The 25,816-nt window shown below is 42.8% G+C and overlaps 1 protein-coding gene across 2 annotated transcripts; it reads left to right on the top strand.

Annotated features, from left to right (window-relative positions):
- Window positions 1-631: 631 nt before the first annotated feature.
- On the top strand, window positions 632-25,523 carry arfgef2 (ADP-ribosylation factor guanine nucleotide-exchange factor 2 (brefeldin A-inhibited)). Of its 2 annotated transcripts, none has more exons than XM_085447464.1 (39): window positions 632-983; window positions 3,349-3,379; window positions 4,612-4,735; window positions 6,492-6,638; window positions 7,406-7,585; window positions 8,426-8,735; window positions 8,850-8,987; window positions 9,109-9,236; window positions 9,636-9,769; window positions 10,187-10,421; window positions 10,580-10,679; window positions 11,054-11,193; window positions 11,601-11,709; window positions 11,799-11,988; window positions 12,116-12,227; window positions 12,317-12,522; window positions 12,666-12,750; window positions 13,849-14,020; window positions 14,125-14,276; window positions 14,828-14,956; window positions 15,106-15,264; window positions 15,383-15,530; window positions 15,670-15,766; window positions 15,852-15,892; window positions 15,995-16,164; window positions 16,973-17,124; window positions 17,322-17,494; window positions 17,664-17,824; window positions 17,933-18,063; window positions 18,845-18,974; window positions 19,085-19,220; window positions 20,783-20,921; window positions 21,074-21,131; window positions 21,331-21,439; window positions 21,547-21,686; window positions 22,052-22,220; window positions 22,513-22,651; window positions 23,086-23,203; window positions 23,937-25,523. In XM_085447464.1, exons 1-39 carry the CDS (start codon window positions 815-817, stop codon window positions 24,105-24,107), a joined length of 5,532 nt encoding a protein of 1,843 aa, XP_085303590.1. In that variant the 5' UTR covers window positions 632-814; the 3' UTR covers window positions 24,108-25,523. The 2 variants fall into 2 exon arrangements, with proteins under 2 accessions (XP_085303590.1, XP_085303589.1); XM_085447463.1 differs by having other exon boundaries at window positions 14,095-14,276.
- Window positions 25,524-25,816: the final 293 nt, after the last annotated feature.

Below are 25,816 nucleotides of genomic sequence, written 5' to 3'. Positions count from 1 at the left end.
TGTAATGAAGATTGTCTGTCAGTATTTTCATATTGATGCTTTTATTTATCTATATATATACCTGTAACTGCTGATTGGAGGAACTGGATAAAATATAAAATAAACTAATATGTAGCAATAGTCAGTGGTTGGATTTTGTTGCGGCCTAAATCAAGGTTATGGAAGCTGGGGGTCTGTCTACAAATAAAAACTGTTACAAGTGGCTGAATTTTTAACCAATTTGCAAGCAGGTCTTATTAAAAATTCAGTTGCTGTTACATCCTGCTTGGTTCTTGTTCCCTCCTGTGCTGCTCCAATTAAAAAAAAAAAAAAAAAAAAAAAAAAAAAATCCTGAAGATGCCACTGACCTGCTTTTCAGGTAGTATGTGCGGTAGATGAACTGAGTAGCATTCATATAAATACTTTGTGGAGTTTGGGCGCCATCTGCAGGATATTCCAGGACGTGAGCGAGCTTAATATTCAACATTAAAATGAGTATTTTAACTTAAGTTACAGAACTTGAAGTCTTTGAAAACGGAATGTTTATCATTTATTATGTCTGATTCGAACAATATACATTTTTCTTCCATTGATATAACTCTATTTAACTAGGTTTGAGCGATTACCTGAGGTGCCGTTGTCAAAATCCACACAGCTGAGAATCACGTGATGTGACATGACGTGTACCCAGCATGGCGGCGCTGAGTTGAGGTAGCAGCTCTACTGGACGTACTGTGATAGCCTGGTTTTCATTAGCTTTTCCTTGTCACCTGCTAATTCGCAGGACCAGGCCGAAGATGACGGCCTGAGAGAGGAGCGGCAACAAGATCGAGAGATGCAACAACACCGGCCACCGCAGCAGCAGCAGTACTCGCAGTCGAAGGCAGAAAACAGCAAAACCAAGAGCATGTTTCTGTCCAGGGCGCTGGAGAAAATCCTCTCGGATAAGGAGGTGAAGAGGAGCCAGCACAGCCAGCTGCGTAAAGCCTGCCAGGTGGCGCTAGGTAAGTGGGTTTGTTATGAACATTGGCTCGCCGAGCCTTATGTTTCTGTCGCGTTTCATTGAAACATTTCGCTCTGAGGTCTGCCTTTATGGTAGAGATACCCAGTTAGCTAGCGTTAGCAACTGAATGGCCTTTATCGCCTGTTTGGTTCCCCGTTGATGTTTACAGACATATAATTATGTGTTGACACCATTCTCACTCCCAATTATAACCTTTGTTATGTTGATATCCGGCCACAGCCGCATTCTAAACGGGCATCGGCAGGGTAACATGCTAACGTAGCTAACTGACGTTAGCTAGTTGTAGCTAGGTTAGCTAGTTAAACAGACCAATCCCTGTGTTGTACGTAGCACTGTCAACTAGCCAGACAGCCTGGTCCGGCTCTACACGCACACACGCTACCTAACTCCAGGATATTCTGACGTTCGTTCTTTTCCATTCAACCCAGTCACAGATAGTGTTGCACACGCCGAGCTGTTTACTTAATTACGGCACTGCTGTGTGTATTTCAGCTCAGACTGCTCTGCCTGTTTGTGTGACAGTCAGCGACCAGTGTCTTATTGGACTTAAAGACATTAAAAGCTGCCCGGAGTGTGGTGTTGCTTTCTAAGGTGCTTGTCTCTGTCGGGTTTTTTTTTTGTTAGATCATTGAGAAATTGGGGAAACAACTTGTGCCACAATATTAGGGTGCAGGCAGTTTAAGAACGTGTTTGAGTGGTGGTGGGCGAGGCGGGGCTGCTCTGTGTGCTCTCTGTCCGTGTTTGACTCTCATATGTGACACTTGAACACAACACGTGTTCCCTCAACGCCTCACGGCTGTGTTTAGTGTGTTCCCGATATTCAGTCAATGTGGCCTTAGGCAAGTCTCATGAATACCTCAGTTTTTTCTCCCTCACTGCCACAAATACCTTGTTCAGAAAGCTAAGCTGTCTTGCATTAGTTTATACAGTACTGTGCAAAAGTCTCGAGCCACCCCTCATTTCTTTATGTTTTGCATGGGAAATGGGTGCAGCAATTTATTTAAACTTACACAAACATAAATAAAAACTACAGGATATAAGGTGGAAACAGAGTTTGTGCAACTCTCATGAGCTTAAAAGTCACTATTTGCTATGACCATCTTTATTTTTCCACGCTCTCTCAACTCTCTTAGACGAGCTTTCTTGGCATTTCTCTAACCAGTCTTTGGGAATAATTGTCCAGGCTTCTTGAAGCGTATTCCTAAGCTCTTCTTTGGATGTTGGCTGCCTTTTGATCTCTTCTCTGTCAAGATCATCCCACATTCTGAAAATAATGTTTAGGTCGGGTTTTGTGGAGGCCAGTCTGTGACTGATAGTGTTCCATTGTTTGTTTTTCTGTCCTGATATGGGTAATTTGGCAGCCTTTTCCACTTAAACCAATTCTAATGAGGCTTCAGCAAACAGTAGGTGGATTAACTGAAGGGTTGGGGTCAGGTGTATCTCTCAGGTCTTGTGTCAGGTCTGTGCTGCAATTTCTCATTTTCTTAAGGACATTATTGTCAGATACTGTTTATTTTTTAGCCCTCCCACTTCTTTTGTCCTCTACTTGTCAACTTTCCTCAAATCCTTTAAGGACACAATGCACAACATGGTGAAATATGCAAAGTATGCAAAGTTTTTGGGTTATAGTTCTGTGGGAATTCCATTGTTGGTGCAATAATTCTTTATGTCTGTCAAACTGTGGTATCATTGGCATTTTTCATAGATTCCCCTAAAGAAATGAAAACAAATTGTGTTTTTGGTCCAATTTAAAACCGGTTCTTTGCTAAGTTGTCATGTGTAGACAAAAAGCTAGTTCATCCCTTGAGTTAGGTGCCTTCTTATGCTTGAGTAAGTCACTGGTCAGTGTTAAGTGTCTTAACAAACAAAGGGTTCAGTGGTGGCTCAAAACTTTTGCACGGTACTGTATTTAATGATGAACTAGGTATGCTGAAAGAGACTAACGTTGTCAGCAGCAGCCACGTGACTAAAAAAGCGTGTGAGTATTATTCATACCTTTTTATATATTTATGTGTAGTACTAATTTATACACTTTGGAGGAATGAACTGGCCTCACATCACATTCTTACTGTGTGAAAAGGAAGGAGAATCACATGTTTTTGTCACCATTTAAAGTATATTAGTCTAGAATAGTGATTATGACATTTGTAGTGAGTGTTGCACATACTAATTTCCTGTGTGTAGCATATAATGCTACTACAATTTATGCTCAACTTAGTAACCCCTGGATCAAGAGTCACACTTATGTGCTGCGGCACGCAGCGGTGTGGTGTGGTGTGGCAGCAGTGTGCTGCAGAGCGTTCAGACCTCAGTAACATTTAATCTCCTGTGCTTTCCTCTAACAGATGAAATCAAGGAAGAATTGGAGAAACAAAAGTGAGTATTCCTAAATACAAAGCTTTCTTTTTCTCTGAAAGTTTTTTTCCTTCTTCTTGGTATTTTGGGTAAGAACTTGAAATAAGGATTGCTTGTGAATTTCATTGTGATTTGACTGCAATAGTAGGACTGCTTGTAAACAATGTATTTAAAAAATCTATTCCTTATGGTAAAAAGGCAACATATCAAATGTTAAAAGATGACATTTTATTGAAAGAAATATGGGAAGTGACCAGTTGTTTTCCAGTTTTTGCTTGGTACAGACTTTCAGCTCCTCAGTTGTTCAGGATTAATCCAACTGCACTCCATCATTTTGAAAAACAACCTCCACATTGATTGATCAGATCACAGGATGGTTTACTATTTTGTCCTGTTTGTCTCAAAGTAGCTCAGCCAACATTTCTGTTTTACTTTCTGGAAAAGCCTGCAGCCATGTTCATTTTCAAAAAGAGTCCATGTTGTGATTTCCACTGCAGGATTTCTGACCTACAAGGTCACAGCAATTTAATATTGTTGCTAACAGACTTCTTTGGATTCTTTGAATCTGTTGTTAATATTTTGCACTGTAGACGAGAAAATCCATAAAGAAACGTTTACTTTAATTTAGCAGTAAATACGTGGAGCATTGGATCTCCCTCTGTATTTACTTTTAAATGAATCAGCCTTTGTGGGATCCTGTCTTTATACCTAATCAGTTTACTTATTGCAGTTAACACAATTACTCCATCAGGGAAGTTTTTTTCTAAAGATCTGTGGAACTTGTCCAGTCCTTTAATGGCTCCGTCTCAGTTTATTGAAACATATTGCTGACATGAAATTCAGAGCAAGGGTGTGTTGGGACAACAAATAAAATCCTTGTTGTGTGTTTGATATGATGTCTTTTTTGCAGCTTTTTTTAAATATAGAGTTTGAATGATTTAGAAATCATTGCATTCTATTTTTATTTAGATTATGGGATAGTGTTTGCAATGCAATGTGCCTTCTGCCGTAGACAAGCCACCTGTTCGACTGAATGTCGTTGTGCTGTGAGAGTTCTGGACTATGATAATAGGACTGCAGAATAAGAGATTTGACATAACATTTGAATTATTCACATAATCTGTGTCATTATCATGAAGTTGAGGATCTCCAGCTTACACAGCTTACACTCTATACATTGCGTGTATAGAAATCTGCTCTTGATGCAGCTTTGCCAGGTCTCTCAGCTGTTTGCTCTCCTTTCCTTCCTCCAGGGATGGTACCGTGGTCCCGCCCAGAGCCAACTACATCGAGGCTGATAAATATGTGCTGCCTTTTGAGTTGGCGTGTCAGTCTAAGTCCCCCCGGATAGTTAGCACCTCTTTGGATTGTCTGCAGGTTAAAGTTCACTCTCTCTCGCACACTCACACACACAAACACCTGTCACTCTCACTCTTCTTGTGCTTATGCATTCAGTAAGTAAAACACAGCAAGGTTTTTTTAATGATTATATAACCCAACTGGAGGTTGCAAGGTAAAATCTTGAAACACCTGTCTGACATTTACGCAGAACAATGGCTCTGCATTCCACGCACACATGCACATGTGCCACGGAGATGGCATGGTATTTGTATAGCGCTTTTACTAGTCTCTAAGGACCCCAAAGCGCTTTACAGAACCAGTCATCCACCCATTCACACATACATTCACACACTGGTGATGGCAAGCTACATTGTAGCCACAGCCACCCTGGCTACAATGGCGAGGCTGCCGGACACTGGCGCCACCGGGCCCTCTGACCACCAGTAGGCAACGGGTGAAGTGTCTCGCCCAAGGACACAACGACCGAGACTGTCCAAGCCGGGGCTCGAACCGGCAACCTTCCGATTACAAGGCGAACTCCCAACTCTTGAGCCACAATCGGAGATGTCAGGAGATTTTCATAGTAGCTACACTTGTATTGTTGTGCCAGCTGTAACCTGTGAAGTACGTTTACTCTGCTTTTGTGGAACAAAGGTACTGACTTGCAACAGCCTAAGCAAGCAAACACAGACTTCCTTTCTTTTTCTTTTTCTTTAAACTTGTTATGTGCTCTGAGTTATTGAGGTGCTAACATCATGTGAGGTATTTGGGCTCATGGTTGTGTCCAAAATATGACCCTTCACTCGTACAGTGCTCGTACATACTGAGGTTTACTGCTTATTGATCAGTAACACAGGTTCTTAATTGCTACATTCAAATTAAATTGTGGACAGTAACGTGTAGATATAGAAGTGCTTAATGAACACAGACAGATTTTGAGAGAGAAAGGCATTTTGCTAGATAAACTGGTACTTTATTGATCCCAGGGGAAATTCCAGATTCTCCACAGCTCACATTTGACACAGGATCTCTGATCTATATTTATATATAGTTTAGAGTTCAAAGTGTGTGTAGATCTCTTTCAGTTGTAAACATTCATAGCTTCAGTCATTTTCAAATGTATTTGGAGCGTTACTGAGGAAAGGATGAACAGACCTGGGTTGATGTCTGTTCATCCGTCCATATACCAGTGGTTTGTATAAAGAGGTGGCTACATAAAGGTCCATATAGGGATCGAACTGTTCAATTCATGATAAATTAATGGTTAAATGAGAGATGGATAGATGGATATGTCTGCATTACAGAGCGACGCGCTATATCTACCTATTGGCAACCCAATTGATGGGGTAACGTTGTAGTTTTGGTGTTTTTGGTATTTAGAAAAAAAAGACAGTAGGAAAAAAGTAGATTTTGAAAACAAATAATTATCATTTCTAGCACAACTGCACTTCGTGCTTTCATAATAAATGATTAAATCCGTTTGTGAATATTTTAATCATTTAGCAAAAGAAAAACTACATTCGTTTGTGCCCCGCTGTCAGGATAGATTTTTAAATTCCACAATTTTCTTTTTTTTTTCTTTTATTTGTCTTTAGTTCAGTTTTGGTCAAAAGTCCCACATATAACTTTTCATTTATATTTGCATACTATTTCAATGAGTCCTTGCACCCATTTCCCAATGAGGGGTGGCTCAAGACTTTTGGACAACACTGTATCCAAAAGGGGAATAACACTAACTCTAGCATTCCACACCCTGCCGCCCTGACCCACACACTCTCTCTCGCCACTGCAGAAGCTGATTGCTTACGGCCACATCACAGGCAACGCTCCGGACAGCAGAACTCCTGGGAAGAGGCTGATCGACCGACTGGTGGAAACCATCTGCAACTGCTTCCAGGGACCACAAACCGATGAGGGAGTCCAGCTACAGATCATCAAGGTATACCCAGTGCTTCACCTCACATCTGGCAGCCTTCAGATCATCCAGCTGTCGTTGTTGTTGTTTACTAACATGTCAGAGCCCAGACCGCCAAGCTCAAAGGCTTCTTTCTCTATCCTGTGTCTCTAATGTGAGTTAGGAGTAAGAGAGGATTGGTTATTGGGGTAAAACTGCAGACACATTTGTGTCTTCATCATTTCAGGATCAAAGAAAAGACAAAGATGAATAGAATACCTGCTGTTCCAAGTTTCCCCTAGCTTATTTAAACACTGTCAGATGTCTGTCATTATATTTTTTAAACTTATGTATCTGGACCGTTGTTATAGGAAAGATGATGTCAGCTCACCCATGATATGTCACACATCATTTTATATTTTCTCATCTTTCTTAATATTTGCGTTTTAGATGGTAGGTTATCATTGCTGCTGCTTGTTGAGGTTCCGCCCACCTCCTGAAATAAACATCCTGGTTGGTCATAAAGGACAAAGTCTACTGTAAGAAGGAATCTGTTTCATCACTGTTGACAAAAGGTTTATAGGACAGATTATCAGCATCTGTTTGCATAAACTGTAGAAGGAGCCTTGACCGTCATTACAGCCCATTTACACTGATCAAGTGAAACTGCCTTTAAAGATTTTAATTCTGCACCAAATATGGAGGAGACGAGTAGAGAAGCTGTAGTAGGGAAGTCCAGCGATGATTCAGCAGCATGGTCTGAATAAGACATCCTGTGTGATAAGTCTCAACTTCCTCTTCTGTCTGTGCAGGCCCTGCTGACAACGGTCACCTCCCCGCACATTGAGATCCACGAGGGCACAGTCCTCCTCACCGTCAGGACCTGCTACAACATCTACCTGGCCAGCCGCAACCTCATCAACCAGACCACGGCCAAGGCCACCCTCACCCAGATGCTCAACGTTATCTTCACCCGCATGGAAAACCAGGCTGTCAGTCTAACACTGTTACAAAGCGCTGCTGCTCATCATAAAACAGTTGCAGCCTGAAGTTCTAATCTTATTGTTCAAAAAGTAAAGTCTCTGTTAAACAGTGTAGGGCACTGTGTGCTTGCTTAAAGGATCACTGTACTGATTAGTGTTGGATTCACTGAAAATACGTCGCCATCACAGTTTTAATTATAGAAGCCTCAGCCTTACCTGCAGTAGTAACCAGAGTCCGTACAGTTAAGCCATGTGTACCTAATGAGCTGTAAACAGCTGTAACCTTGTCCTGTCTCAGGCAGGAACAGTAATTAGTCTGTAATAATTAGCTTCCAATTAGCTGCTCATTGGACAGGAAATTATATAGCACTTTTCTGGCCTTATTGACCACTCAAAGCACTTCAGACTACAAGCCACAGTGTAGAGTATTTTATTTATCCACTTTAACTACCTCAGATCCATTAAACTGCAGTCACAGGGAGAACATGAAAACTGAGCCAGGAGATTTGAACATGGTCGCTGTGAGGGGACGGTGCAAACCGCTACACCACTGTACTGGCCAGAAAAACACGACCAAGACTTATACCATTACCCAAGCATTCATTTGTCCTACTTGTGGCAGACAGACAAAATAAACAATAAATATGAATATTAAATATATATATAAATAAATAATATGTCACATCTACTTTGATAACACTACATTCAATGCATTTAGACTCGACCACCTGAGACTGTTGCAACAGTTACTCTGTGTCAAAATGTCTAAATGTCTTAGCTTATCCAACCCGAGGATTGATAAGCTTGTGTCACTGTAGGGAGTCCCTTCATCGTCTCCCTCCTCCACAGGCTTTGGAGGCTCAGGAGCAGGAGAAGGAGCGCCTACGTTTGCCCCAGCAAAATCCATCTCCTGTCCCAAGCAGCCGGAGGTCTGGCTCCCCCCGGTCTGACCATACGTCAACTCCTGAGCCACAGAACTCCCCATCCCCGGCAGCGAGTACTCCAGATCTCACCACCAATACCAGCAGCTCCACACACCCATCTCCAGCCCCTGATCTGGACCAGGACCAAGAGCCAGACACACCGTCAGTCAATGGAGAAGTCGAGAGTGAAAATACTCCACCTAATGGAGAAGCAGAGCAGGTCACACCATCAACAGGTTTGTGTAATAAAAGTCAAATCTAAGAAGCACTTCAAGAAAATCCTCAATGATTCAAACAGATTAGCTTCTTGAACCTTTGAATCTATAAATTCAGTTATCTCTTTATGTCAGATTCAGTGTTTGAGGAGGAGGGTGCTGAGACTTCTCCCACAGCAGCTCAGCAAGGTGACGAAGGGGACAAACCAGAGAGCAACTCGAACCCAGCAGAGAAGGGAGAGCAACAGCCAACACAGACCCATGTTGGAGCAGGTGGGATACTCCTCTAATATTCCTATTCTCTTTTTAGTGTATCCTGCATCTTCTGTTCTTCACAGTCTGCTCAGTTGTCATTGCAATGACCTGAAAACGTCTGTTCTGGCTTCTTCTCCAGGAGGCGAGCACCCACCGCACCCTGCCACCGAGCAGACAGAGGTGGCTCCCCCCAGAGTCAGAACAGAAGGTCAGCAGATGAATGGTATCATCGAGGACCGGTCTTCACTGTCCTCCACAGACATGCTGGTGAGCAGTGTCAGTGTCATCAGATGTTCATTAGTAGTGTGCAGTCTCGCTTAAAATCCGAGTGAATAGCATATTTCTTAATTCAGGGAAAAAAGTTAAGCAGTGTGACTGAAACAAACTAAATCGGAACCTCCATGTGTGCATTTACATCTTCTTAAAGCTTCTTGGGCCCTTTTCTCGACTTTGGGATTTTATTATGTTTCAGTTCGATTCTGCTTTTGGAGTTTTGTTTTAAAGTTGTTCCCTAAATGAAGCTATCATTTAAAACATTAATGTAGCATCTTGTGCTCTGCTTTGAGCCTCTTTTAGTATATAAAGGCTTGAGGCTAGACCAATTAGAGATTTTGTTGCCTTTAAGGTATGGTATAGAGTGTGATTAACTCTCTTCATCTGTCTCAGGATGCTGAGGGCCTGCAGGGACCCCACAACGCTGCTCGCTTCTCTCACATCCTGCAAAAAGATGCATTTCTGGTGTTCCGCTCTCTGTGTAAGCTTTCCATGAAGCCCCTTGCTGATGGCCCTCCAGACCCAAAGTGAGTCATTTTTATGACTTGACTGACATTGTCACATAATATTTTAACTTAACCTGGATGCTTGATTATGAATTTTAAGTTTATGTAATCCCCATGATGATATCATTAGATCCCCTGCCCTGACACTTTATTTAGCATCTACTTGCCACACTGTAGTTTGCCCAGAAAAATATTACCGCCTCTGGCTTCTGCAGAGTGAACTTACCCTTTTCCATCCTGCTGTGACCCTGTCTTCTCTAATTACTGTAACATTAGTTGCTGGGCCAGTCAGTGTGAATAGGGCAGAGTAAAATGAGCCCAGGTAGATTAAAGAGAAGGCGTCCTAGCCTTTATCAAATACCAGGTTGAGATGAACCCCTAAACTATACATCGTTTACGTGTATGAACTTGTGTCTTTACCCTTCCTCTAATCTGCAGGTCTCATGAGTTGCGGTCCAAGATTGTCTCCTTGCAGCTGCTGCTCTCCGTGCTGCAGGGCGCCGGGCCAGTGTTTCGCACCCACGAGATGTTTGTGAATGCCATCAAGCAGTATCTGTGTGTGGCACTGTCCAAAAATGGCGTCTCCTCTGTACCTGAGGTCTTCGAACTCTCATTGGCCATCTTCCTCACCCTGCTTTCCCACTTCAAAGTCCACTTGAAGATGCAGATTGAGGTAAAACACTTGGATAGTAATATGCATTGTCTCCTGGATTGAGTCGATTGGCACAAAAAAATCTTCATTTAAAAGTTAATTTAATCACCTTGAAGGACATTTGTCCACAGCAGGTGCTATATCTTTAAAGCCTGAGTATCTCATTCTCCTCGATTCAGGTGTTTTTCCGAGAGATCTTTTTGACCATCCTGGAGACGTCGACCAGCTCCTTTGAGCACAAGTGGATGGTTATCCAGACGCTAACACGCATCTGTGCAGGTACAGGTCCACTGATACAAGTTCATTATACTTAAGTTCTATGACTAAGATGTAGTTGAAAGTCGCTTATTAACAAGAGCACAGGCTTGACATTTCTGTAACTGCAGAGAGCAGTAGGAAGTGGTAGCAGAAATGCAAGTCTCAAAATAGCCTTGATAAATGATGATTTGCCATTCTCTGGGTTTTTGTTACCTTTTCATCAAATGCAGAAATTTAGCTGCTATTTCAGTTGGCACTAATGAATTTAGCACAGCATTAGTTTAAGCATTTTATTGTAGCGAGGGGTTGCTCAAGGCAGTCCAGAATTTTTCAAGACATATGACATAAAAACCTTTTTGAAATGTTTTTCTTAATTCGTTTTGCCTTTCTCCCAGATGCTCAGTGTGTTGTTGACATATATGTAAACTACGACTGTGACCTGAATGCTGCCAACATTTTTGAGCGTCTTGTCAATGATCTGTCCAAGATCGCTCAGGGCAGGAGTGGTCAGGAGCTCGGGATGACACCCCTGCAGGTATGTGTGCACTGTGTTGCATTTCATTAGGATAATCTGTGCCAAAGTAGGATCTCTCTGCTTAGCAACACCTGAGTGTTTCAGAGTTATGTTTAACAGCCTAGTTATTAAAAATTGTAGTTGTAAGGAGGCAGAGCCATAGTGTTATTAGAGAAGAAGGATGTAGCCCATAGATGGCACCCATGGCGATGTAATGGATCAAGTGAAAAGTAGGGTCAGTTTCTCAAAGACTGTATTCACAGCTTGATTTGTCCCCTGCTGGCCATTAGTAAAATTGCAGGTATTTCAGACCCAGAAGCTTTATCCTCTGGACTTGGGTGTGTCCGGTCTATAGGATTTAGCTATAGCATTGCAGGCCATATTATATGAGCGTGTGACCATAATCATGAGCTTGTATTGTTCCACAGGAGCTGAGTCTACGTAAAAAGGGTTTGGAGTGTCTGGTGTCCATCCTTAAATGTATGGTGGAGTGGAGCAAAGACATGTATGTCAATCCAAACCTTCAAGCTAACTTGGGTAAGTGTTTTTTCCAAAGTGAATGTAGTAATAATGAAAATCAGAGTGGGTAGTTTAGATGCATTTATTCTTGTGCGTTGGGTTTGCAGGTCAGGAGCATCCGTCTGATAGCGAGGGGGCCGAGCTGAAGCTCCCAGAGCAGCTGGCGGGACGTCGGGACAGCATCAGCTCGCTGGATTCTACCATCTCTTCCAGTGTTGCTGTATCCCAGGCAGACCACCCAGAGCAGTACGAGGTCATAAAACAGCAGAAGGACATCATTGAGCACGGCATTGAACTGTGAGCTCTTTTTCTCAGCCTGCTTGTGGTTTAACATGCGAATGGACCTGCGTGCAATGTTTGCACTTCCCCTTGTTCTTGTCCACTCAAAAGTTTTGTTGATTTTTTTTATTTTATTTTCCTGCAGCTTCAACAAGAAGCCAAAGCGTGGTATCCAGTACCTGCAGGATCAGGGCATGCTGGGTCCTAAAGCTGAGGATATCGCCCAGTTCCTCCACCAGGAAGACAGACTGGACACAGTGAGGGTTACACAGATTTACAGACTTGCACACTTATTGCTGCATTCTTAATTCAAGTTAGTAAATCCCCATCGTCTGTGCATCCACAGACGCAGGTAGGCGAGTTCCTGGGAGAGAACATCAAGTTCAACAAAGAAGTGATGTACTGCTACGTGGACCAGCTGGATTTCTGTGGCCGGGACTTTGTCTCTGCACTTAGGATGTTCTTGGAAGGCTTCAGGCTGCCAGGGGAGGCCCAGAAGATCGACAGGCTGATGGAGAAGTTTGCTGCTCGGTACCTGGAGTGTAACCAGGGGTAAGAGCCACTGTTTCCTACTACTGTCACGGGTTGCTGTCAATATATTTGTGCTTGAAAGATTTACTTCTGTTTATTTCTGGAGTTTGCATTTAAATAGAACAGAGCAACCACTAAATGTTGGTATGCGTCCTCCTTTGCAGACAAACTCTGTTTGCCAGTGCCGACACTGCGTACGTGCTGGCATACTCAATCATTATGCTCACCACAGACCTGCATAGTCCTCAGGTGAGAACTGTTGATTCTTTTTGTGTCCTTGCACTCATATTATCACCAGTCATTGTCACACAGTCAATTTAACTGCTTGTGGTAAATGTTCATTAAGGACTTGGATCCCTTGTGTAGGCACTGAGGAGTAAGAGACAGTTTTGTGTTGTTGTTTATTGAAGGACAGCAAGGTTATCTGTGGAGAAAATGGAAGAAAAGAAGCATTACTCAACATTTTAACATGTTATCAGGATTCAAAGCACAGAGGATCATGACCAGATTTTAAAACTCAAGCAAGCTGTCACTGTGAGCTGTCCCATCAAGCAGAGCCCAATCCTTTAGCTCGCAGAGCTCCGTTGTGTCATTGTAGTAGCATCATTCAAATGAATGTGGGTGCTGTGCCAGGCAGTGTCTGGTTTAATGCTGCCTTCATTAAATAGCTACCGCCCCAAATTATTGCTGCTGACAGACCGCCGTAACAGAGGAAACTAGGTTTGAAATTTAAACTCTGAGAGAAGCAGGCGAGAAATATGGTGTGCAGTGATGCATGCAGACTGAAGACTGAGAGCCAGAGACTGTAATACAGCATCAGACAAAGAAAACAAAGGTGTATTGTGTTTCCTGCAGAATCTGCTATAACTTACTCTTTTTTTTTTAAATACCCTAATTGCAGACGAAAAAGTTATTTTTTTTCCACCACAGTGTAATCACTAAAACGTAATATTGTTTAAAATATACAATAAGGTTCTATTATTTCGAGTTTCAAGTTTTTCAGTCACTCTGTTGATCTGACATTCTGACTATTTAATGTTTTCTTATAGATATTCTCTAACTGGATGATCATTCTTAAAGTATCTTTTGCACTAATATTCAGACTGAATCTTTAGAAAGCACTTCCTCTAAGGTCACTGCTTCCAGATATGTATATGATGAAACTTGTTCATTTACATGAAAATTATTTTTGATGTTACATTTTAGTAACCGGTGACAGGCTTTGCAAATGTTCCCTGAAAAGTAGAAATAGTCTATGTTGTTGTTAAGTTCTGTTTATATGCAATTAGATGTTCCTTTTAATGAATCCCTTCCTACTGTCTGCCCTGATCTTCTTTGTTTACATAGGTGAAGAACAAAATGACAAAAGAGCAGTACATTAAGATGAACCGAGGTATTAATGACAGTAAGGACCTGCCAGAGGAGTATCTGTCCTCCATATATGATGAAATTGCAGGCAAGAAGATAGCCATGAAGGAGAGCAAAGAGTTTTCAATCACTCCAAAGTCCACCAAGCAGAGTAAGTACTCCAGGATTACTCACCAAAATAGTAGAAACAGTAGTGACGCTTTATTGTTGTGCATTTTTAATCAGTCAGAAACATTAAAGTCGACCTTCCATCAGGTGTGGCCAGTGAGAAGCAGCGTCGTTTGCTCTACAACATGGAGATGGAACAGATGGCGAAGACCGCCAAAGCTCTAATGGAGGCGGTCAGCCATGCTCAGGCGCCCTTCTTCAGTGCTACACACCTGGAGCACGTCAGGCCCATGTTTAAGGTATTTCTAATTGATTCCTCATTTGCATAACCAAGGAAAAGTTGTCGTGTTGTTCTTGCTCAGTGGGAATATTCATTCAAGCATTCACATGCTGAGTTAGGAAATGAAATGTGGAACAGTTGACTTATAACATCAGCCAAAGCCAATCTAATCAATAAAGAATGAAGTTCCATGATTGCACTGAAAGTGTGCACACAGCGAAGGTAGCACCGGTGGTACAATGCAAAATGCTCAGTGAGGTGAAAGGCCTAATTAACAAAAATGAAGCTTTAATGAAAACATCAGTCATCTGGACTGAGAATGTTCAATAAAGACACAAAAATTGTTTGTTGAAGCGCATTGTCATTACTGTGACCTAGCAGAAAACCAGATTTCAACCATCTTTCCGTGCTGATTCTTGCCAGATTTATATTTAACACCTTAAATTATATCAGACGATGCCCTGGAGCATTGGCACTAATATTGCAACTAGGATGAGGATTGTGAAATTAATAACAAGTAAGAAACTGATACAACTTGTAAAATGAGATGATACTTTGTGTGTGTTCCAGCTGGCATGGACCCCACTGCTGGCTGCATTCAGCGTGGGCCTGCAGGACTGCGACGACCCTGAGGTAGCATCACTGTGTCTGGAGGGCATTCGGTGTGCCATCAGGATCGCATGCATCTTCAGTATGCAGGTCTGCTCATGTTTACACACAGTTTGTAGAAAACTGTTCCAACTGGTTATATTTCACGTATGATCATATCTCTAATATTTCCTTTGGAAGCAATTCAGTGCAGGCAGCGTGAAAACACGAGTATGTGTTCACTCCCTTTCTGTCTGCAGTTGGAGCGAGATGCGTACGTTCAGGCTTTGGCCAGATTCACCCTCCTGACAGCCAGTTCCAGCATCACAGAGATGAAGCAGAAGAACATTGACACTATTAAGACTCTGATCACTGTGGCCCACACTGATGGAAACTACCTGGGCAACTCCTGGCATGAGGTGCGAATTAAAATTTCTTAACAAGCGACAGATGTAATTTAATGTCTGCATGTAGGCTGTTTCTTCGTAAATGTCTCTATAATGGTGTATTTTTATTGTTTTAATGCCTGTTTTGTAGATCTTGAGGTGTATTAGTCAGCTGGAGCTTGCCCAGTTGATTGGGACAGGGGTGAAGACGCGCTACATCTCAGGGGTGGTCCGGGACAGGGAAGGTGGCATCAAAGGCTTACCCTCCGGCACAGAGGAGTTCATGCCCCTGGGCCTGGGTAGGATACAATGGATTATGTAGAACATATGCTGCATTCAAACTGGGTCTTTAAAACATATTTTGGTGTGTCTATGGGCTGCCTGTGCCTGCGTGTGTGTGTATATATAAGTATGTGTTAAATGTCTTTGTTGTTGCAGGTAACCTGGTGGGAAGTCAAGATAAGAGACAAATGGCTCATATTCAGGAGTCAGTAGGAGAGACCAGCTCTCAGAGTGTGGTGGTAGCTGTAGACAGGTGAGTCAGAGTCTTCAGACACTGCACACACACATCATTTGTCCATTATAACGATTGAATGTTAAAACTACTTTGATGTTTGCAGGATCTTTACTGGTTCCACCAGGTTAGATGGAAATGCCATCGGTGAGTGTGTCTTACTTTGCTGTGTAAATGATCCCCGTTTGGTTTTTCATGTTTGATGTAAAGAAAATAATTCAAAGCACCTTCCCATTTAATTGTTTCCAGTGGACTTTGTGCGGTGGCTGTGTGCGGTGTCCATGGACGAGCTGGCCTCGGCACACCAGCCAAGGATGTTCAGCCTGCAGAAGATTGTGGAAATCTCCTACTACAACATGAACCGCATCAGGCTGCAGTGGTCCAGAATTTGGCAGGTCATAGGTGACCACTTCAACAAGGTCAGTGTCGCAAAGCATCCACAGAGCTGGAATTTCAAAATGTTTATCAAGTGCAGAGCCTTAAGGCTTGTCTTGAAGTGTCCTTTGGGTGGTGCTGCCATCATTCTGTGCACCGCCTTTTGTCCTGTATTGAACCCTTGATGACACAAATTTATTACCGCCACAGTTCTTGTTGTTTGCCTGCAAATTTTGTGTATCTACAGAATGTGCCGACAATGACGTTGTCTTTCGGTAGGACGGTTTTCAAGACTGACATTTGTCATTAATGACACTATGCACTGATATTACCCCCTAATCTCAGTCATTATATTAAGATCTGTTGCTTCAGAGTTGCACTCACAGCCACTTTATTAGGTACACCTGTTCAGTTGCTCGTTAATGCAAATAGCTAGGCAATCTCATGGCAGCAACTCAGTGGATTTAGATAACCCGCCGACATTCACAGCATCAGAATGGGAAGAAAGGTGATTTTAAGTGGCTTTCAGCAGGGCATTGTTGATGATGCCAGACAGCGTGGTCTCTAGGGTTTACGCTGAAAAAGAGGAAAATGTCCAGTGAGCGGTAGTTCTCTGGGTAAAAATGCCTTGATGATGATGATGATGTCAACGGTCAGAAAATGACCAGAGTAACTCAAACGTAACCACTTGCTACAGCCAAGGTTTGCAGCAGAGCATCTCTAAATGCTCAACACATGAGACCTTGAAGTAGGTGGGTTCAGCAGCAGGTGCCAGTCCTGTCGTGTTTGCCACCATCAGTATTTTTGTAAAACAGAACTGAACTGATAGCTATCTATGGTGTGTCCTTGTAGGTGGGCTGTAACCCTAATGAGGATGTTGCCATCTTTGCTGTGGACTCACTAAGACAGCTGTCCATGAAGTTCTTGGAGAAGGGAGAGCTGGCTAACTTCCGTTTCCAGAAAGATTTCCTGAGGCCTTTTGAGCACATCATGAAGAAAAACAGGTAGCGAATGCTTCTATGGAGTCATGTGAAACTGTACTTTCTCGTTTTCATAAAAGGTTATTGAAGTAAGAAGGGTTCAGAGTGGCTTACATGAACCTCTTATATTCATCAGATATTATGGATAAAAGAGGAGTAGCAGTTTGCTTACTGGCTGTGAGGCTAACAGCTCTAACCCCCCCCCCCCCCCCCCCCCTCAGATCCCCCACTATCAGAGACATGGTGATCAGGTGTGTGGCTCAGATGGTAAACTCCCAGGCGGCAAACATCCGTTCAGGCTGGAAGAACATCTTCTCAGTGTTTCATCAGGCAGCGTCGGACCATGATGAGACTATAGTGGAGTTGGCCTTCCAGACCACTGGCCACATTGTCTGTGAGTATGTTTACTCAATAATAATAACAAGGTAGCAGGATGTTAACCATCCAAGTGCTCATCTGACAGAGACATGAGGTGTAAGTGCTGCTTTGACTTTAGTTGGAGAAGAGGGATTTCAGATCAGGACCTTATCATTCTTACTTTGCATGCTTTTGTCTTTTATCAGTGAACACCTTCCGGGAGCACTTTGCAGCTGCTATCGACTCCTTCCAGGATGCAGTGAAGTGCCTGTCAGAGTTTGTGTGCAATGCGGCTTTTCCTGACACCAGCATGGAGGCCATCAGACTCATCCGACACTGTGCTAAATACGTCTCTGACAGACCACAGGTGCTCACCGCCCGAGCTGGGAAAACACCAGTTTTGGTTCTTGACTCTGTTGTTTTATTTTTCCTTTTTTCCCCTCATTTCTTGACTTCCTGCTGTGTCCATGTGCAGGCCCTGAGGGAATACACGAGTGACGACATGAATGTTGCCCCTGGCGACCGGGTTTGGGTTCGCGGCTGGTTCCCTATCCTGTTTGAACTTTCTTGCATCATCAACCGCTGCAAGCTGGATGTCCGCACCAGGTCGTAGAGTTTGACCCAACTATAAAACGCACCCATAAATCTGTGCAGAGATCATGAAGATAAAATGCTCACTTTAACTCGACACCGAGCCCAGTCATACAAAAAAGAAAAAGAAAAAATTAATATAGCTGGCTGTTTTTCAGTGGTTACAATGCAATACTCTGTGTGCTAGTTGCTAAGGAAACAAGGCTTTTCACAGTCATACATTTTCCAAATGGTAAACAAATATAGACTAAAAATACAGTGCTCAGGGTGTAACGCACAGCTAACAGATCCACCCCAAACCTCCAGGAGTCAGAGCTGAATACTCGCTCTTTGGGCTTACAAAAACACACAAGACACTGCCAGGATTGTCACATGAATACAGACAAACCTTGAAGTCTATCGGGTACTTTTCTTTCTTTTTTAAATAACCAAATAAACATAGAGCCTCATTCCACCAGTGACTTCTATTCTTTCGATAACTTGAGCCTACCAGTGAACAATACCCACACAGTTTTCAAGTAATGTGATGAAACATGAAGGAACACATGTGACTGTCAGACTGTCCATCAGATGGAGGTCATATATTTGCAAAGTACTTTAGATGTATAAATAAATGCTAAATTGAACAAACCAAGCCAAGTATTATTCTTTCTGTCACACTGCAGACCTTTACATAAAGACTCACAATGTTGGATCAGCTGTTTTAATGCATCTTTTGCACTTTATAGACAGTAACAGTTCTGTTCTGGTTGCGCCATGATGCAGTAAAACTGACGTTTACCGTTTCTCCCGACAGAGGTCTCACAGTCATGTTTGAGATTATGAAGAGTTACGGTCACACCTTTGAGAAGCACTGGTGGCACGACCTCTTCCGAATTGTCTTTCGCATCTTCGACAACATGAAGCTTCCCGAACAGCAGACAGAGGTCAGTGCTGTGTGTGATTTCAGCTGTTCAGCTATTTATGTACAGAGGAATTAAAGCAATAAAAAAAGTAAAAAAACAAAAACCCCTGCTCCTCTATTGTTTGCTTCCAGAAAACTGAGTGGATGACGACAACGTGTAACCATGCCCTGTATGCCATCTGTGACGTGTTCACACAGTTTTATGAGCCTCTCAGTGAAATCCTACTGGCTGACATTTTCACCCAACTCCAGTGGTGTGTCAGGCAAGGTAGGTGTTCATCATAGTCATCGCTCATTACACGCCTCTGTCCTGACAAACAACCTTTAAATGAGGCAGAGCGCTAACACCTGTTCTATTTTAGGTGTACAGGCTGGTGTCCTGATGATATATCTCACATGTTGGAAGAATACTAAGCGGTCAGAACATCTCTGCCCTCTGAAACAACATTTATTTTCTTTGGATTATTTTATTGATGAGGAAAAAAACTCTCCTAAAGCATACAAATACCAATCCATCTTCCAAGTTTTATCAACCATTTAAGAGTCACAAGGGGGCTGCAGCTTATCCCAGCTGTCATAGAGCGGCAGGGGGAACATTAATGAGTTGAACCTGTTTGGTTTGTCAGTATTATCCCCACCCTAAACTCCAACTAACTGAGAGTTCTGGGACTACACCCATAAAAATATAAAATTTTCAAGCTCTTCTACTCATGTACCTCTGCAAACGTTTCCAATAAGCTACCATCTCTGTCCAATTGATAGTTAGTAAACATCATCTGTTTCTGACCTGACCTTCAGGTCAACAGTGGTTACTTGTGATCAGAGCCAGGTCCAGCTGCAACCAGTAATGAGTTCTACTGTTAAAGTTCTGAGTTCTCCTGAACAGTAGAAAAGACACAAGGTGTATTTTGGCCACACCAACACAATCTCCATTCACTATGTGCCACTTGTTCATCAGATTAGGTTCCCTGTCTCTGTTCTCTTCCCTATGATTAAAATTTACCTTGAAGGGATTGCTGCTTTTTGGGAAATAGTGTTGGGATAGTGGTTAGCACTGTGGACACATAACAAAGTCAGTGGTTCAAGTCAGGGCAGTGGAGTTTGCATGTTCTCCCTGTGTCTCTGTGGGGGGTTCAGTGACATGCAGTTAGCGAGGACTGTCAAGACTGTCAAGACTGTAGCCTGCTTCTCACCCTACAGCAGCTGGGATAGACTCTCCAGAAATCCCGCGACCCAGAATTGGATAAGTGGAAGAGGATGGCTAGCAGTTTCAACTTAACAGGGATACAGTAGACTTTACAGAGGCATAAAGTGTAAAGGGTCAGAGTAGGACTTGCAGAAAGATGCCTGAAAACTAGCAGAGCTGCTGAAAGGCATCCATAGGTGCCAAAGAGAGTCTGCAAATCACATGGTTTTGAATTAATATAGTTTTGCGTTTTTTTTCTCTCTAATGGACAGAGACTCAGAATTTTATGTTCACAGCCCAGAGTTAGAGCAGGTGATATTTCAGTTATGTGTATGAACATGAATAAATGAAATAAAAGTGAGTCTTCTTTTTTGTATTTTGGGATTTTTTTATTTATTTATTTATTTTTTATTAAAGAAAACTCATAAAAATGGTGGCACATAAAGAGGTGAGATGCAAACAAAGCTCCCCAGCCAGGCTCAAACTACAGTTGTCAACCTCTTAGGCCGCACAGGTTCACCTTGGAGCGGGCAGAATTTTCTCCTCAGTTTTTACTTCATGCACAGCTTTAAGGTTTTGACAGGCAGCGCACCAGTGTGTGTGTGAAGCACATGCGTTCTGAAGTTGTTCTGTCTTTTCTGCAGACAACGAGCAGCTGGCTCGGTCCGGGACAAACTGCCTGGAGAACCTGGTGATCCTGAATGGGGAGAAGTTCAGCCCTGAGGTGTGGGACATCACATGCTCCTGTATGCTGGAGATCTTCCAAAACACCAGCCCTCAAGCGTGAGTGCTGGTCCTCTATACTCAAGTTCAGTTGAAGTGTCAAAGATGGCATCACTGAGTTAATGGGGATTCACAACTTGGTGTATGTAAAAGTTACTCTTGTGTTTATGCTGTCACATGTTTGTGGTTTTTTGTTTTGCTTTCCAAACCAGTTTGTTGACTTGGCGACCGGCTGGACAGGATGAGGAAGCAGCTGACGCAAAACACTTTGTAAGAGGAAACAAAAAACCTCATCAAGTTCACCCTGTGACTAAACGATGACTATGCACAGCAGCAGCTCTGCGCATGCTTCATACAGTTTACTTTTAACCAATGAAAAGAACTCTCCTTTACACACAGTTTCCACTATATCAGACACTAACCTGTGTCTGTGTTCATGGTGTATTTTGTCGCTCCTGTACATTTCCAGGATGCTGATTTCGACACTCAGTCACAGAGCAGCTACGACCGAGCGCTCTCCGAGAGAGGACACAGCCAGATGTCCAGTGACGACACCTGGAAAGGCAGAAGCAATGCCAGTGAGCACACGAGCGCATGCTTTTTTTATTCAATCTGTAAAATGAATAATCGCAGCATGAATTCCAGTGCTCATATCTCCACACCTTTATACTTTTCTCTGCTGCAGGAGTTTCAGACCAGAGGCTGTTTGCAGGCCTGCTGATCAAATGTGTCGTGCAGCTTGAATTAATACAGACCGTGGACAACATTGTCTTCTACCCAGCCACCAGCAAGAAGGAGGATGCTGATAATATGGCTGCTGCGCAGGTAAAGCTTGGCACCTCACCCACTCTATCAATGTGTCACTTTTTGGCGTAATCACAAAATCATAACCCGGAATGAGCTGAAGAGGTGAACCAAAGAAAAGAGAGTGAAAATGTATTCCTGCTCTTCACCTTTACAATTTTAATATAAGGTGGAGCAGCCACAGACAAATGTTTCAGGAAAAAAATTGTTTTGTTAAAAATTTGTAGTTAGCTCGAATTCATCCAATTAAGTGTCTACGTAGTCCCAGATGGTTTCAGTAGGCCGCCAGTGGCCTAGGGACAAGAAATGACCAGTGTCCCCTTGTACAGCCTTATTTTTAAAACTATTATAAAATCATATATGGTAAAGTCTTTTCCTCCTGCCAGCGGGATGCTCTGGAGGAGTCGGAGACTGAGTCGGGTCCAGATCAGGGCATGTACAGACACATGACGTCCGCACACCTCTTCAAGCTGCTGGACTGCCTGCTGGAGTCACACACCTTTGCTAAGGACTTCAACTCCAATAACGAACAGAGGACGGCACTCTGGAGGGCAGGTAAAAACCAAGGGAAAGCCCCCAGGATTCTCTGTCCTGTGCACGTTAGAGTTCAGAAGGTTCTTTGTTTATAGCTTTACATTAAATAGAGGAGAACTATCAGTAAATTATGGGAAGAGTAATGTTATATCCAGCCCAGTGTTATTTTCACTTCCTTTGTTTTTTTTGATAAACAATAGATATACAGAAAGGAAAGGCAGTGTGGAGGAAACCGTGATATGCAGTGAACACGTCTTAACTACAAGCCTCTGTTACTGCTTTAACAGCTGTCATCTCTCTGGTGACCTTTCAGGGTTTAAAGGGAAATCTAAGCCCAATTTACTGAAGCAGGAGACCAGCAGTCTGGCCTGCAGCCTCAGGATCTTGTTCAGGATGTACTCGGACCCTCAGCTGCAGGACTCGTGGCCTGACATCCAGACACGCCTGCTGCTGTGAGTGAAGCACTCTCCTGCACTTTCTCACAGTGTTTCCTGTGTGTCATCACCGGTTAAATGTTAAACCTTGGATAAATAAGCACCGAGTGTGTCACTGGCAGAAAGGGCAGCGCTGCTGTTTGTTCCTGTGTTTTGACACACAGCTCATACCTCATTATAAATTTATGAATGTACTCTGCGTGCGCATTTCGTGTAATATATTGGCACGCTAAAGCCGGGCACATATCACCTCGTCGTGTTTGTCGCTGTAAGAGATGACTCATGTATTGCATCAAGAACACACATGTGAGACGTTTATCATCATGATATAGCTGCTTCTACGATAAAGATGATGCGGATTGATAATCAGTTTCGTGTAGCAACGCTGATACTGACAGCTTTGTGTTTGTCATAATCGTCTATGTGCGTCTGTGTTGTGTCATCTCTCTCAGGGTGTGTAATGAAGCTCTGGGCTACTTCATCAGTCTGACCTCAGAGAGCCACAGAGAGGCTTGGAACAGCCTGCTGATGCTGCTGCTCACCAGGACTCTGCGGCTGCCCGATGACAAGGCAGGAACGAGCGCGCGCGCACACACACACACACACACACACACACACACACACAGTACACCTCCAAATACACAATAGTAACAACTTGGGGAAAGAGTATTAGTAGTAGTTTAGTGTTAGATAAAGTATTTGTTCAGTAAAGCTTTACCTGTGCTACACTCCAACTCGCGCTGCGTCCTCCCCACTGAATTGAATAACAATAAAAGTACAAAAAAAAGATCAGTTCTTCCCAAGCAAAAATATGTTATTAGTTCAATCCTTTTGAATTCATGTCATTTTTGTGAGTACATATGAATTATGTATTTAGAGAATGTGCACAACGATTCATGGCAGTGCATGACTTGAGGTGCCTTTCCAGGTCATTTTAGACCAAAACCAGAACCGTGCAGCCACAAGTAGTAGGAAATGTTGGCGCCGTGCAGCCAGCCAACAAACCACTGCATCAACAAAAACTAGACCAGTATTGTTACAGTGGATTGGCCGGCACCGCTTTCTTATGCAATCCCTACTTTGCGTTTTGGGAAAGTTTCATAATTCCGTGAAATTGTTGTTAAAGGCAGGAAAAAACCAGGAACAAACATGCATCACTGTCGACATATTAATTAAACAGCCTGCTGTGAACGTAGTGGTCAGCAACCACCCCTCCTTTTGTATATTTTTCCAAATACACTTTTTTTTGGTTGGTTTTTTTGGTCATTTAGTCTTTAGTTAAATGTTCTCCTGTTTGTTCCAGTTCAAGCCTCACGCTTCCTGCTACTACCCCCACCTGTGTGAGATGATGCAGTTTGACCTGATCCCTGAGCTGCGGGCCGTCCTCAGGCGCTTCTTCCTGCGCATCGGCTCCGTCTTCCACATCGCTGCTGCTCATCCAGAGGGCGCGCCGGCCCGGACTCCCGCATCCTAAGAAGGCAGGTGAATAGGGAAACGGCGAGTGCTGGTGAGAAGGTGGACACAGCTCCCGAGAGACACTATACCTCTGATTGGATCGGATCACAGATGGCTGATAAAGACAAGCTTTCCTGCTGGGACTCTGCATTGAGTGTTCCTGTTTTTGGCTGCGCTCGGCAGCCAGAAACGCCTTCACCCGGACCCCTGGCCGTCCTCTTTATCTCGGAAATGAACAGCACTGTGACCGGCACTCTCTGCTGACTGTAGTCATTTATCATCCCCCTGACTCTCATCTCGAAAAAACTGTAAACAAATAATTTATTGATATTATTGCAAACCCTTTCACAGATTTTGAGCGTTTTTTTTTCCTGCCTAATTTTTTAAATACTTTAAAACAAAAAGAAAAATGTCTATATGCTGAAAGGAAATGAAAAATCTCATTGAATTTGATTTCCTTGCATTTGTTCTAGTAAAAGATGAAATCTGGCCACCTGTGCCTGTTTGGGGAAAAGAAAAAAAGGTGATCTAATCAAAATAAGTTCCTTGTGTTAATGTCAATCCTGAAGCATTATTGAACTCTCATATCTGTGTTAATATCAAGGAGGTTGTTGAAAAGGCTGAACCTCACAGCTGCAGGAAAAACCCATCTGCGCCTCTTATAACACTATCAGCGTTCTTTAATTGGGAGATCTGTGTGACACGGCCATCCCGTCACGTTTGTCACCTCTTGCCTATCAATGAGATTTTACATATTTATTTGGCTCACTTTCTTTAGTTATTGTTTGGATAATTGCTGGTTTACAGTGTACGGATGGTTGATATACTGGCTGCTTCCCTCTGCTGTGCATTCCCTCGTGTGTTGACCCAGTCAGCCTTACACTGGGGTCGACTTCTCCTGGCTGTACAGTGGACTCATAAAACCTCCACACATCCATCAGTTGGACTAGAATACTAGAGTTGTCCATATCTTTATTTTTTACAGTGTGTTCAGGTATTAACATGACACAGTGTAACGACTTGCACTGGATGCCTAGAACTCCCTTTAGTGTTGACCCTCTTCCACATTAGTTTGACAGAGCAAAACCAAAACTTGCATCCACAGAGGCTCCAGCATCTCTGCATCCTGGATCATTTCGAGTTTGTTCCATGCCTTGTTTTTTAAAAGAAGGATGTATGTAATTATTTAAAGTGCATTTAAATATTTTTTGAAAAGCATTCCTTCCCTCGCAACTATGGATGTCTACTTCCCTAAATCTAGGGAATATATAAATATATATAAATATATACAGTAAATGAAAAAAAAAATACAGACTGTAAAGTTTTCAATGTAAGATACATAGAAATGAAAGTGATCTACGGTTCTATACATAATATTGTGATGTAATCTTCTAAGCATTTGGTGACGTAATCAATAAACCTGAGTTCTGATCTACTCCAGTGTCTGTTGCTGCAGTTTTAAAGCTGTTTAGAGGGTGACCAACACAGGTGGTACCACCTAACATTAAGCGCTGAGTTTGCTGACCTCCAGTTCTAATGGTAAGGGAAGCTGGTAATGCGGTGTGGAATGGAGTCGTCATTAAATTTGCTGTTATTGCACGTGCTTTTTATGATATGACCAAATAAAGCCAATTTAAACACTAAATGTTTTAAAACGTAGAAGTGTGTGGGTATATCAAGATGTCCACAGGGTGGCACTGCAATCAAACTGGTAGTCACCTTGAAGCC

Source organism: Copadichromis virginalis, linkage group LG23, assembly GCF_057382275.1.
Source record: "Copadichromis virginalis isolate Kocher_CV1m ecotype Utaka linkage group LG23, C_Virginalis_male_GT1.1, whole genome shotgun sequence".
Lineage (NCBI taxonomy): Eukaryota > Metazoa > Chordata > Actinopteri > Cichliformes > Cichlidae > Copadichromis > Copadichromis virginalis.
Note: the sequence above shows the minus strand (reverse complement) of the source record. Positions and strands in the feature narration are given on the sequence as shown.

Excerpts from the sequence above, each read along its gene's own strand:
- arfgef2 (XM_085447463.1), top strand. The coding sequence starts at position 815 with ATGCAACAACACCGGCCACCGCAGCAGCAGCAGTACTCGCAGTCGAAG. Across the intron at positions 18,064-18,844 it reads AAGCTGGATGTCCGCACCAG|AGGTCTCACAGTCATGTTTG; the intron begins GTCGTAGAGTTT and ends TTCTCCCGACAG. Across the intron at positions 21,132-21,330 it reads CAGCTGACGCAAAACACTTT|GATGCTGATTTCGACACTCA; the intron begins GTAAGAGGAAAC and ends GTACATTTCCAG.